This window comes from Canis aureus, chromosome X (genome assembly GCF_053574225.1).
Source record: "Canis aureus isolate CA01 chromosome X, VMU_Caureus_v.1.0, whole genome shotgun sequence".
NCBI lineage: Eukaryota > Metazoa > Chordata > Mammalia > Carnivora > Canidae > Canis > Canis aureus.
In genome coordinates this window covers 109322634-109336644 of record NC_135649.1, presented here as the reverse complement: position 1 = coordinate 109336644, position 14011 = coordinate 109322634, and the positions used below count along the sequence as shown (strand labels likewise).

At 43.1% G+C, this 14011-nt stretch overlaps 1 protein-coding gene across 1 annotated transcript in view; it reads right to left on the bottom strand.

The window, feature by feature from the left end:
• Positions 1-1275: 1275 nt before the first annotated feature.
• Positions 1276-14011, bottom strand: part of LOC144308152 (uncharacterized) — a 55911-nt gene continuing 43175 nt past the window's right edge. Inside the window, exons 4-5 of the mRNA XM_077888386.1 lie at positions 5053-5252; positions 1276-1435 (exon numbers count right to left, since the gene is read on the bottom strand). Of these exons, the coding sequence (XP_077744512.1) occupies positions 5103-5252 (150 nt within the window). The 3' untranslated portion in view covers positions 1276-1435; positions 5053-5102. The remainder of the gene's footprint in view (positions 1436-5052; positions 5253-14011) is intronic.

Sequence of the window (14011 nt, the reverse complement as noted above, 5' to 3'; positions counted from 1 at the left end):
ACCCACGAAGTCCTGGCCGTGCAATTTATTTCTTTCTTAATTATTTTATTTTATTTTATTTTATTTTTAATTTTTTTAAATTTTTATTTATTTATGATAGTCACACACACACAGAGAGAGAGGCAGAGACACAGGCAGAGGAAGAAGCAGGCTCCATGCACCGGGAGCCCGACGTGGGATTCGATTCAGGGTCTCCCGGATCGCACCCTGGGCCAAAGGCAGGCGCCAAACCGCTGTGCCACCCAGGGATCCCAATGATTTTATTTTTAAGTAATCTCTACACCCAATGTAGGGCTCGAACCCACAAGCCCAAGATCAAGAGTCTCATGCTCCACCAACTGAGCCTTCCAGGTGTCTGCTCGCCATGCAATTTTAAACCGAGTCTCTGGTTTACCCTTGTCTGAAACCACAGGGCATATTTCAGGAGAAAACTCTGGACAGATACACCCTTCTAACACCTTCATTTGTCTTATATGTCCATTTTCTCCCTTGAGGGAGATACTTTGAGACTATGCAAATACCCTGTTTCTCCTCAAATCTCTTATTAACGTGAGCATCTATCTGTGGGTCATGCCTGCAAATGATTACCGTGCTGTGCTGATGGTAGTTTACTATTTCCCCCATGGCTTCTACATTCATTCATTGGAATTCTTCTATAGGAAGAGCTGTTACCTTCTCTCTTATGACTTTATTTATTCAACTATTCAATTTACTTTATATCACTATGAACTCATAGATAATTATTGGAGTCCTTGAGTTATAATCCAATGTTATCGCTTTGTTGTCCAACTGTCTTGGCTTGTCAGTCACTGGGAGCTCTTTTAGGCTGGCTCCTGTGTCCATTCCTCTTTGAGCACTTCCTTACTTTCTGAAACCACAGTATATTTCGGGCTCATCTTGTATATTACTCCTTTTTTTTTTTTTTCATTTCACCTAAGAAGATGCCTTAAGTCCCCTTCCCATTTAAAAATAAGTATTTGTGTATTCTTAGCCAATTCACTGACTGGGGATTCTCTACATGAAGTGATGCTCCATTTTATTTGTCCTAAGCTGCTTTTTTCAGGTTATAACAATTGATCTACCTGGATCTAGTTTTGAGGAACTTAATGAAAATAAAAATATCTGTTAAGTAAATACATCCTTCATCCTAGAATATTTTTGGTATGCCCATTGGCCCCATACTTCCTTGATCTCATCTGTAGTTATGACATTTTTGGCTATAAGTAAAAGAAACCACAAATCCAACTGGCTTAAATCATAAGGAAATGTGTTATTTCAGGAAACAGGAAGACCAAATGCACAGTGCAAGGATTCTGGTTCCTCTTCACCGCGATCCTTTCAGCTCTGCCCTCAGCCTGGTTTCCCTCATGGTCGTAGGTTGGCAGTCAGTAGCAAAGAGGGCAACAGGTCACCTCGTTTGTGCTCATCAAGAAGGCTAAGGGAAGGAAGGAGAGGAAAGAACAAAAAAAAAAAAAAAATATATATATATATATATATCTTCCTTCAACTATGGCTTAAATAGCCTTCTCTTTACTCAAAGTGGGCCAACTTAGGTCCTAAGACTACCTCTCCACCAATTCAGGGGCCAGGGGGAATGCAAGAAACTGATTGGCTTAAGCCTGAATTCAGGAACCAATCACTAACAAGAGGAATGTGATTGGCATGACTGACTGGTGAGGACAAGTGGTTCTCAAATATAAGCCTGCATCAGAATCACCAGGAGGGCTTACTAAAATACAAATTGCAGGGCCCACAGCCCCAGGGTTTTGGTTTTTTTTTTAAGATTCTGTTTATTTATTTATGAGAGACACACAGAAAGAGATGCAGAGACATAGGCAAAGGGAGAAGCAGGCTCCCTGCAGGGAGCCTGATGCAGGACTGGATCTCAGGACCCGGGGATCACGCCCTGAGCTGAAGGCAGACGTTCAACCACTGAGCCACCCAGGCATCCCAGCCCTGGAGTTTCTGATTCAGTACTATTGGGTGGGGCCTGAGAATTTACTTTTCCGATTATACATTTATAACAACTTTCCAAATGTTGTTGGGGACCACACTTAGAGAACCGAGGGGTAGACCCATCAAACTAACTCTGCAGCTAGGGATAGGACCAGTGTACTCTGAGTCACATGGCCTGCATGGAGGAAGGGTGAATGCCTGAAAAAAAACAGGGCAAGAGAAGAATAGATTGAGGGTGGACCATCAGCTGGTGCCTGCCAAACTATCGCTCTTCAAATTTTGATGTGCAAACATCACTTAAGGATTTTGTTAAAATGCAGATTCTGAGACACCTGGGTGGCTCAGAGGTTCAGTTTCTGCCTTAGGCTCAGGTCATGATTCTGGGGTCCTAGGATTGAGTCCAGCATTGGGCTCCTCACAGGGAGCCTGCTTCTCCCTCTGCCTATGTCTCTGCCTCTCTCTACGTGTATCTCTCATGAATAAATAAAATCTTTTAAAAAATGCAGATTCTCTTTCAGTAGGTCTGGGGTGGGGCCTGAGAATTTGCATCTCTACTAAGCAATGCTGATGCTGCTAGTCCAGGGACCCCACTCTGAAGAAGGCTCTATGCCCCCTTTCCCTGGTTTCAGGTCTTCCATAGCTACATGCTCTGTATTAACATCCTAACAGACTCCCCTGCACTGCATCTCAATTATGAACAATCCAAATGGCTTCTTAGACCAGTACACAGCAGTTCCTGTCATCTACAGAATCCAGCTCAGAATCCTTTGCTTGCCATTTATAGCCCATTAGGATCTTTCCTCTACCTTAGTCTTCTGTGTGAACCCTCAATTCCATTCAGAATCCCCACACACCCGCCTAGAATATGCCTTGCCCATTTCCCTAACTTTATCTTTGTACTTGCTCTACGTCTGACCCAAATTGTCTTTCATCACTCTCTGCTTCTTTGAATCCTACACTTCTCTCAAGGGCAAGTTCTTCAAAGCTTCCTCTGCCCTCTGCTCTATGGATTCCTTTTTTTTTTTAAAGATTTTATTTATTTATTCATGAGACACACACACACAGAGAGAGACGCAGAGACACAGGCAGAGGGAGAAACAGGCTCCACGCAGGGAGCCCGATGTGGGACTCGATCCTGGGACCCCAGGATCACGCCCTGAGTCAAAGGCAGACACTTAACCACTGAGCCACATAGGTGTCCCTGCTCTATGGATTCTATAATTATTTGCCTACCCCTAGAGTGCCAGGAAGCTTCAGCTGTCCTTCCTTCCCCTAAATTCCCAAACCCTCACTGTCTGCACCACTCATTAAGCTCTGATGATTCTTGGCCTTGAATGTTGAGTCTAAGTTGCAGTTTTAGTTGCCAGTTAGAACTGAAGTTCCTTGAGACCAAAGCCTGGTTCTTCCTTTTGCCCCTAGAGTGTTCATCCCTGAATCTGGGTATAGTAAATGTATTTATCAAGTAAATTTAGGCCAGGCTGCGGTGACAACCCTAAAATTCAATGGTTTAACTTGGCAAAGGTATATTTCTCCATCGCATGAAGTCTGAGGCAGGACAGGATAGCCTCCTCCATCTTCAGGGAAAATCATCAGGAACATGTGTCTCCATGATGGCGGTGGCAGGGAAGAAGGGGGGAAGGAAGCACCGGGACTTAAATGCCACAGCCCAAATGTGATACATGTCACTTCACTTCTGCTCACAATTAATTGGCCAGTATTAGTTCTATGGCTCCAACTTAACTGTATGGAATATTTGATGACATTTGTCTTACCATAGTAGGTATCAGTAGTTTTTTTTTTTTTTTCTTTTCCTTTCTTTTGATTTTCTTTTTAAATCATCTCTATACCCAACTTGAGGTTCAAACTTCCCAACCCAGAGATCAAGAGTCCCATGCTCCACTGACAGAGCCAGCCAGGCACCCCTCAGTAGTTATTTCTTGATTAATAGTCTGAATCTTGGGGTGCCTGCATGGCTCAGTGGTTGACCATCTGCCTTTGACTCAGGTGGTGATCCTGGGGTCCTGGGATGGAGTCCTGAATTGGGCTCCCTGCAGGGAGCCTGCTTCTCCCTCTGCCTATGTCTCTGCCTCTTTCTCTGTGTCTCTCATGAATAAATAAACAAAACAAAAAAAATAGTCTGAATCTTTTTCTCAGGGTCTTTTCCAGCTTCAAGAGATCTTTCCTGAGGATTGATGACAAAGACCACACCGGATTCCAGTGAGGCCTTCCCTGACTGCCTTGTTTTTTATGTTTTTTTAACTTCCTCCTTCACCATACCCAGCTCTCTCTCTCTGCTCTTTTCCTGCTTTATTCTTTCTCCATAGCACTAATTGCCAACCAGCTAATGTTACTTACTTGTTTTGTTTATTGACTGTGTCCCCTCAAAAAACAGAAAACAAGTTCCATAAAGGCAAGGATGTTGGGTTTTGTTTTGGCTTGGTTTTTTACTATGTTTGTTGCTGCTGTGTCCCCCATTGTCTAGACCTGTGCCTGGCACATGGTTGGTATTCAACAAATAATGAATGAATGAATGTGTGAATCATGGATTTATATGAGAGGAGGTGATGCTTTTGTTTTTTGTTTTTTTTTTTTTTTTTTTTTTTTACCAGGTACCTTCCTGGAGGGCGTTGGCCTTGCCAGAGTAGATATACCACAGGACAAGTGTATAATGACTAGTAAAAGCTTATCCTCTGTCGGGCTCCCGGTGCATGGAGCCTGCTTCTCCTTCTGCCTATGTCTCTGCCTCTCTCTCTCTCTCTGTGTGACTATCATAAATAAATAAAAATTAAAAAAAAAAAAAGCTTATCCTCGGGGCACCTGGGTGGCTCAGTCAGTTAAGTGTCTGCATTTGGCTCGAGTTGTGATCCCAGAGTCCTAGGATAGAGCCTCGCATCTGCATCCAGCTCCTTGCTCAGTGGGGAGCCAGCTTCTCCCTCTGCCTGTTATTCCCCCCACTCATGCTCTGTCTCTGTCAAATAAATAAAAAATAAAATAAATAAATAAATAAATAAATAAATAAATAAATAAATAAAAGCTTGTCCTCTCTAAAATTGCTAGTGCCAGCAACTTCCCTTGATCCTTTGCTCTGCTACCTACTATGACCGTCTGTATACTCCAGAGTAGGCAACGGCAACCCTAAAAAGTCTTCAGAAATATTGGTGCCAGGGCCTTTCTTCTCTTAGGTTTGCCTCTGGATAGGCCAAGTCCCCGGGGCAGGCTGGACAAATCATCGGAAAGCAAGCTACTAAATAGAGTTTCCAGGGACACTCTGGAACGCTGCTCATCTCTCCCTCCACCTGAAAAAGAAAGTTCAAAAAACGCAAGTTATTCTCCAAGTCACCAATTTGAGTGCCCAGTTTCCCTCCGAGGAACTTCCGCCCGGGCCAGAACAATGATACAACCCCATTCTCCCAGCTGGAGAGGTGGGACTTGGGAAAAACTGCCATCCCTTGCTTTTTCCTTCATCTTCTTTATTCCTTCACTCCACAAAGCGAAATGTGATAGTAGCATAATTTCTGTAGCTTTTCTAAGAAATTCCTCTTTGCTGGCACATAAAAAGGACTCTCCTGGATCCCTGCCATTGGCCATGGAGCTTTAACACATTGTTGTTGGCTCAGCTGGGGAGCCAAGATGAGTAAAATATTCTCCAAACTCCTGTGGAAACACACAGCAAGTGTTTCCAACCATACTGTATTATTTGACCCAAAATATTTTTCCCCCTCCTATTTGCCAATCCATGTGTTACTTCCCTCAAAACTCCAAGTGACCTTCCTTTTCCAAACCCCATAGCCCTTGGATTACTAGGAGGGTCTGAGGCCACCTCTAAATAGTTTGGTGATCTTCAGCAAGCTACCTCCCATTTCTGAACTTCTATGTTCCCGTCTCATGGAAAGAGATATATTAGAACAGAGTTTCTCAGACTTCCATGTGGATCAAAATCATCTGGAGGGCCTATTAAAACTGATGGCTGGGCTCTCCCTCCACACTTACTGATGCAGGAGGTTTGGGGTAGCATTTCAGGATTTATATCTCTAACAAGTGGTCAGTGGCCCAAACTTACTGGCTCAGGGACTCCAATTTGAGAGTCACTGTATTAGATGAACTCAGAGGTTTAGGTAGTTGTTCCTTTAATTAATCTGTAAGTCTGAGTCAGGGCTCTTTGGGATAAATGACAGAAATTTGACTCAAATTAGCTGAAGTAAGAAAAGGAAATTTATCAGCTCACATATCTGGGAAGGACAGAGGTGGAGTGGATTCTTCATACAGCAATTCAAATTATGTCATCAGATTTCTTTTTCCTCTCTCTCTCTCTCGGTCTCTTTCTCTCCCTTACCCTCTCTTTCTCTCCCTCTCTCAATAGTTAGTTCCGGTGTCATCTTTTTACACAGGACTTCTTCCATGCTACACAGCATGAGGTATGGCTATGGACATTTCTAGCTTATCATCAGCCAGGGTAACAATCACAGCGAAGAAATAGAACTTCTGGTTTGGCATATGATAATGCCAGGGACACATTCTCATTGGCCTGGCTTGGACAACCATATGGTGAAGAGGATAAAGTATTATGATTGGCTAAGCCTATGTCACATGCCTTCTCCTGAAGTCGAGATCTAGAGCATTAGGGTGGGCAGCACCCTTCCCAGGTGTAACATCTGTATCTGTCATGTTCATTGCTGTATTTTCAGGATCTAGGACTTAGTGCGTAGCTGGTGATTAACAAATATTTTTTGAGTGAATGGATGAGTCATTTCATGAATGGTGTAAACTTTTCTTAGTGAATCCAGAAATCTTCAAAATTGGTGATCCTATGCACTCTGGGGTAGATAGGAAATTTCTTGACATTTTCACACAACTTTACAGGACCGAACCAAAGTACCCTTTGTTCTTTTCCTCTTTCTTTTTTTTTTCTCCCAATAGAGACTAGAATTTTGCTAAGACCCAGCATATCCTCTACCCTTTACATTCTTTTGGGTTTCTGAGGCTCCTTTTATCCTGCTTTGTCTTTGGAAACATAGTTGTGCACCTTTTTCCCTCAAAATAATGTAAATCACTTTTATTTTTTTTTAACTTTATTTATTTATTCATGAGAGACACAGAGAGAGAGAGAGAGAGAGAGAAAGAGAGAGAGAGGGAGGCAAGACACAGGCAGAGGGAGAAGCAGGCTCCATGCAGGGAGCCCAACGTGGAACTTGATCCCAGGTCTCCAAGATCACACCCTGGGCCAAAGGCAGCGCTAAACCACTCAGCCACTGGAGCTGCCCTGTAAATAACTTTTAATTTAGATTTCTTTAGTGTCTTTGAGTGAGTGCCCTGTAGGCTTTGTAGTTGATAGTTTAATAAGGTTTCAATTATCAGGTTTTTTTTTTCAACAAAGATGAACATCTCCCCATTCCGGTCCCCAGGCTGTACTGCGGTGCCTTCCTTTTAGGATATTGACTGAATGAGGGAACCAGGGTTCTTTGTTACAAACACTGACTGTTGAGAGAGAGGGGGTACATTTAATTTCTTTATTTGTAAAAGAAGGGTTGGACCAGATCAGTAATACTCTGACTTTACTACCCATTGAAACCATCTGGAGAATTTGAAATAAATACTGATAATAAGGCCCCATCCTCAGAGAGTCTGATTTTTTTTGTAAAGGTTTTATTTATTTATTCATGAGAGACACACAGAGAGATGCAGAGACACAGGCAGAGGGAGAAGCAGGCTCCCCACAGGGACTCCATCCCAGGAGCCCAGGATCACGACCTGAACCAAAGGCAGATGCTCAACCATTGAGCCACCCAGGTGTCCCTGGACTGTTTTTTAATGAAAATTTATGTATTCCCAAAGTCACTCATTATGAAAGATGTAAAATACAAGTTATGTTTTCGTTATAAGGGGAAATACTCCATAACCAAGTCTTGAGTTTTTTGTTTTGGTTTTTGGGGTTTTTTTGGATAAATTAGATCTAATCTATTTCTGCATTGCTTATCTTCAGTGCCCATGACAGCCATATACTCCTTTTTTCAGTTCAGAAAAGTAAAAATGCATTTCACATAACTAGGATTGTTTTTTAAAACTACCTTATTTGGCAAATATATTTAAAAGCAGTTTATTCAGGGGCACCTGGGTGGCTCGGTTGTCTGCCTGACTCTTGATTTTGGCTCAGGTCATGATCTCAGGGTCCTGGGAATGAGCCCCACATCGGGCTCCCCACTCACTGGGAAACTGCTTCTCTCCCTCTCCCTATTCCTCTCCCTCTGCCCCTCCCCACACTTGCTCTCTCCCTCTCCCTCTAAAATAAATAAATAAATCTTAAAATGAAATAAAATAAAAGTAGATTTTGTATTTTCTGGACTTAGAGTTCACCATATTCTCAAACAGATTCAGAAATCAGAACAACCCTAAACCCTGTGTTCAGTCAATACGGCATCTGGCAACAGACACTTCAAATCAGTCTCATTTTTTTGTTTGTTTGTATTTTCAAATCAGTCTCGTTGTATAAGCTCCTGATAAAAGCTATTTCCTGATACTTCTAATGCTTCATTTTTCCTTTTTGTCTTTTGCCTAGAAGGTTGTTAAATACTGTTATTGACCATGGATTTTCAGAACCAGATCCATTTCTTTTACATTCTTATAGCACAAGAGTTGCCCAGGAAACTGGGGCCTGGCGCCTTGGCCCAGCCAGACCCGGAGAAGTGGCCAAAGGTTCTTAGTCTTGTCACTAGAATGAAGTCAGGGACAGACACGCAGCACAGCAGATGAGTAAGACAAGCGGGAAAGTTTATTAAAGCCAGAAGTATACTCTGGAGATCTGAGAGCAGGCGAGCTCAAGAAAGAGAGAGCTGCACACCCTGGGGCTTGAGTTTCTATCTTTTATTGACTGTATTAACTAGAGGGTAGAAGATTTATTTATTCTTTGGGGTGGGAAGCAGGATTTCACGTTTTTTCTTCCTAATTTGATCAAGCGTTCCCTGTCATGGTATCTGCCACCTTGGGCCTGTCTGGTTTTGCCGGCCCGGGCCTGGGGCCTTCCCGGTAGCCAGCCAGGACTTCCTCGTTGCTGATCTCCAGGTATCCTGTCAGAACCTAACAAGCAGCAAGAGAAGTCAGACACTGAGATGCAAGGAACTTGATGTTCTGTGGGAAGGAGAGAAGCCCTCTATTTTCTCTGCTGGCCCAACCCCCGTGATGAAGGTTTGGAATATAGGTGAGGTCCTGAGCAGGTGACCAAGAAAGGATTCTTGAGACATCTTTGGTGCAAATTGGTGGCTTTTTTTTTTAAGATTTTATTTATTTATTCATGAGAGACACACAGAGAGAGAAGCAGAGACACAGGCAGAGAGAGAAGCAGGCTCCATGCGGGAAGCCCGATGTGGGGACTCAATCCCGGATCACGTCCTGGGCTGAAGGCAGACGCTCAACCGCTGAGCCATCCAGGCGTCCCCCTTTTCTTTTCTTTTTTTTTATTTTTTAAGATTTTATTTATAAAATGGTGGTTTTATTAAAGTATGAGGACAGGACCACTGGGCAGGATGAGCTGCTGCCCTAGGCCTGTGAGGGATGACTGATTATATACTTGCAGAGTTGGGGGAGATTAAGCAAAAAGGGAGATTTCAAAAGGATTTTCTTTTTTTTTTAAGATTTTATTTATTTATTCATGAGAGACACAGAAAGGGAGAGAGAGAGGCAGAGAGAGAAGCAGGCTCCATGCAGGGAGCCTGACATGGGACTCTATCCTGGGTCTCCTGGACCAGGCCGTGGGCCAAAGGCAGCACCAAACCACCGAGCCACCCAGGCTGCCCTCAAAAGGATTTTCATATGCTAAGGAGGACCTACAAGATACTGGAGGCCTTGCCATTGTCAAGTTAGATTGCTTTTCCCTCTAGCAAGGCATTAACATTAAGATAATTGGAAACTTCCTGAAGAATGTCACACATATCCCACCCTGGGTGGGGGTTGTTTGCGGGGATATCAACCATTCTTTGTGCAGCTAGCCCTGTTCCCTCTTTCAACCCTAATCCCTATTCGATTCTGGAATACTCAAAGTCCTTGGCTGAGGCCACGTGTTGTAGTTTTGGAATATAGGTGAGGTTTGGTGGGGTGAGGTCCAGAGCCGACAGCCAAGAAAGAATTCTTGAGACATCTTTGGTGCAGTCTGGTGGTTTTATTAAAGTCCAGGGACTGGACCCGTGGGCAGGAAGGACTGCCGCACCGGGGTTGTGAGGGGTGGCTGATTATATACTTGCAGAGTTGGGGGACGTAGGGAAAAGGGAGGTTTTCAAAAGAACTTTTTTTTTTTAAGATTTTGTTTATTTATTCATGAGAGACACACAGACAGAGAGAGGCAGAGGCATAGGCAGAGGGAGAAGCAGGCTCCTCACAGGGAGTTCCGACCAGGATCAAGTCCCACATGGGGCTCCTTGTGGGGAGCCTGCTTCTCTCTCTGCCTGTGTCTCTGTCCATCTCTCCCTCTCTCTCTCTCTGTGTCTCTCCTGAATAAATAAATAAAATCTTAAAAAGAAAACTCATATGCTGAAGAGGTCCTACAAGATACTAGAGGCCTTGCCATTGTCAAGCTAAGGCTGTTTTTTCCTCTAGCAAGGCATTAACATTAAGACCGTTGGGAGCTTCCTGGAGGAATGTCACATATATCCCACTGGGGGGGCGGTGTTTGTGGGGTGTCAGCTGGCCCTCTGTCCTCAGCTAGCCTTCTGCTCCCTCATCACCTGCATCTAAAAGTGTTGATATTTAGCACTCTTGGTCCAATGGAAGAGAGTTGATATTGGCTGCTGAACTTCATGCCTCTGAGGAAGGGAGCCACCGTGGGCACTGCTGGGAACGAAGAAGGTTACCAAGACCCTTCTCACTCCTTTCCCCTCACTTAGGAGGGCAGAAGTTCTTTTGGTACAGGCTTATAAGTTAAAGATAGTCCTTTGTAGGAACAGAAAAGTTCTCCCTTCTCCCCTTCTAGGTTCTTTTTTTTTCTTTTTGAAATTTTATTTATTTATTTGAGAGAGAGACACACAGAGAGCATAAGGGAGAGCAAGCATGAGCAGGTAAGGGGCAGAGGGAGAGGAAGAAGCAGACTCTCCACTGACCAGGGAGCCCCACACGGGGCTCGATCCCAGGACCCCGGGACCATGACCTGAACCAAAGACGCCCAACCGACTGAGCTACCCAAGTACCCCACCTTCTAGGTTCTTTGGCCAGACTAACATTTCAATTGCTATAAGATATATTAACGAGAGAAATAAACCAAAGTTTAATAACAGGTATACTTCCTGCAAGTACAGGACAGACCCAGGGAGCTGAGTAACCCCGAAATGGCCCAAAGCCATCACCTTAAACACCATCTCCAGCTAAGGCCTAAAGGAGGTGCTGGGGGGTGGGGAGACAGTTCTGGGAGGTGACCAGGAAAGCACAGTAAACAAGGGTAAGGTTGTCATTCAGATCTAAATCATTGCCTTCTTCATAAATAACAATCTCTAGACATTTAGAGTCAACCTCCTCTTCCAGGTACTAGGAGGGAGACACCCTTACAGATGGAGGTTTCCCTCCATACAAATGGAGATAAATGTAAATATCTCTTACAAAAGGGTAACTCCTACTAGGTTTTCAGAGCTTCTCTTGTGTTTGCAGTTTCTTACAAAAAACCAACTTAAAATGATCAATATGGCAAGGAAGGATATCTTGACTTTATTTTTTTAAAAGATTTTATTTATTCATTCATGAGAGACACAGAGAGAGGCAGAGACACAGGCAGAGGGAGAAGCAGGCTCCATGCAGGGAGCCTGACGTGGGACTTGATCCCGGGTCCCCAGGATCACACCCTGGGCCGAAGGTGGCGCTAAACCGCTGAGCCACCCAGGCTGCCCTAAACCAGCAATTTTAATTATAAACACATCCCTCTTGAAAATTGATTGTGCTACTTTTACCTTTTTAAAAATTTCCCAGGTTTATTGAGATATAATTGACATATGACATCATGTAAGTTTAAGACATACAACGTGTTGGGGTAGCCCAGGTGGCTCAGCGGTTTAGCGCCACCTTCGGCTCAGGGTGTGACCCTGGAGACCTGGGATCGAGTCCTGAGTCGGGCTCCCTGCATGGATCCTGCTTCTTCCTCTGCCTGTGTCTCTGCTTCTCTCTCTCTGTGTCTCTAAAAAAAAAAAAAAAACAAACAAAAAAAACGTACAACGTGTTGACTTGATACATGTATAGATTGCAAAATGATTACTGCCTTGGTTTGGAGTGTTGGGGTCTGAGCTGTCGACCAAGAAAGAATTCTTGAGAGGGCTTTGGCGCAAGAAGGTGGTCTTATTAAAGCCCAAGGAGAGGACTCCTGGGCAGAAAGAGCTGTGCTGGGGTTGTGAGGAATGGCTCATTATATACTATGGAGTTGGGGGTGTGTGTGGGGGTAAAGACAAAGGGACCTTTCCAAAAGGACTTCCACATGCTAAAGAAGACAGCAGGACCCTGGAGGCCAAGCTATTATTGTGGAGGCCGAGAAAAATTAAGACCATCCCACCTAAAGTTTAGCATTAGCACAAGTACAGCCATCTTAGGCCCCTGTGAATAAGAGCTGAACTTTATGGGAAAAACTGCAGAATGTCCTCAATGTCCTCGGCAGGTAATCCCATATCAGAAAGACAACTGAGCCCAAGCCAGTGGCAGAAAGTCCCATATTAGAATGAGAACAGAGCTCAATGCCCTTGAAAGCCCCACATCCGAATGTAAACAGAACTTGGAGAAATTCTTCCACCCCTTCTGAAAATCCCCTAGACCAGCCTATTAAAAACCCAGCTGTAACCCACTTCGGGGTCCAAGTCCCTGCTCTGCTGTGTCAGGCACACTTGGACCCAAGTTCGAGCTTGCTAATAAACCCTCGTGCGCTTGCATCGGTGTTGGCTCCTTGGTGGTTTCTCGGATTCACAATCTTGGGCACAACAATTATCAGGCTAAGGTCGTTTTTCCTTTAGCAACGCATTAACATTAGGACAGTTGGGAGCTTCGGGAAGGAAAGTTATACTCTGCCTACCTCAAAAATCTGTCAATGGGCTGCAGGTTCTAAGGACATTAATTTTGTCTACATTTTCTTTTGCCTTTGTTCCTCCCATCAGTTACCACAGAAGCATTAGCTACCATCTCCATCCCCTCGAGAGGAGAGTTGGTAATTTCACAAGATCCCCAGGTGGTTTATATGCACTTTCAAATTTAAGAAACACTATTCTAGATACCTTTACACAATATCTTCCTATTCTATATTTTTCCCTCAAAAAACCAAAAAAAAAAAATTACAGCCTTTAATTTCCCCTCATTTTGAGGGAATATTTTTCCCCTCATCTTCCCCCTTGATTTTCTCATTTTTAGTCACCGTTTTATTCATCATTCCAGAAAGTGATTCTGCGTACCAAGAGGACATAAGAGTGTTCCTCAGCACCACCAGGGACTATGTGTAAAACCATCAGTCACACCCCTTATGAGGCAACTAACTTCTCATTGTCAGTGTGTTTTTTGCATCCTAAAGGATGGCCTTTGCACACAAAAAATATTATTCAGAGGCTAATTTGATTCTTGGAAATAATATTTGCTTCAAATTAACAAATTTTAAAACTTAAAAATAGATCTTACGCCTTTAAGTTCAACTTGCAAATCTTGTTTTGTTTATAAATATAATTGGGTTTTATCAATAATTTTACAGGGACTTTTACAATTCATCAATTAAGTTCTTTTAAATACCCTTAAACCAAATTTATACATTTAACATTTTAGTTTCTGTTTAAGTGCATGAATTGTTTCCTAACAACTTCCTTAAGAATGTCCCTGATTCTAGTAAATGTAATAAACAAAACTTCTAAGTAAGTCCTTTCAAATATTCTAATACTGTTTGCAAACTTGGTAATCCAGTCATCACAAGCCTAAATCAATTCCTCATCTATGTATTTTAAATTAGAAACATAAAGCTAATCTGTTAGATAATTAAATATTCAAAATTATCTTAAATATTACAAGTAGATACCCACAAAAAATTCCCACACATATGAAAATATTAATACTATGGGTTTGAGTT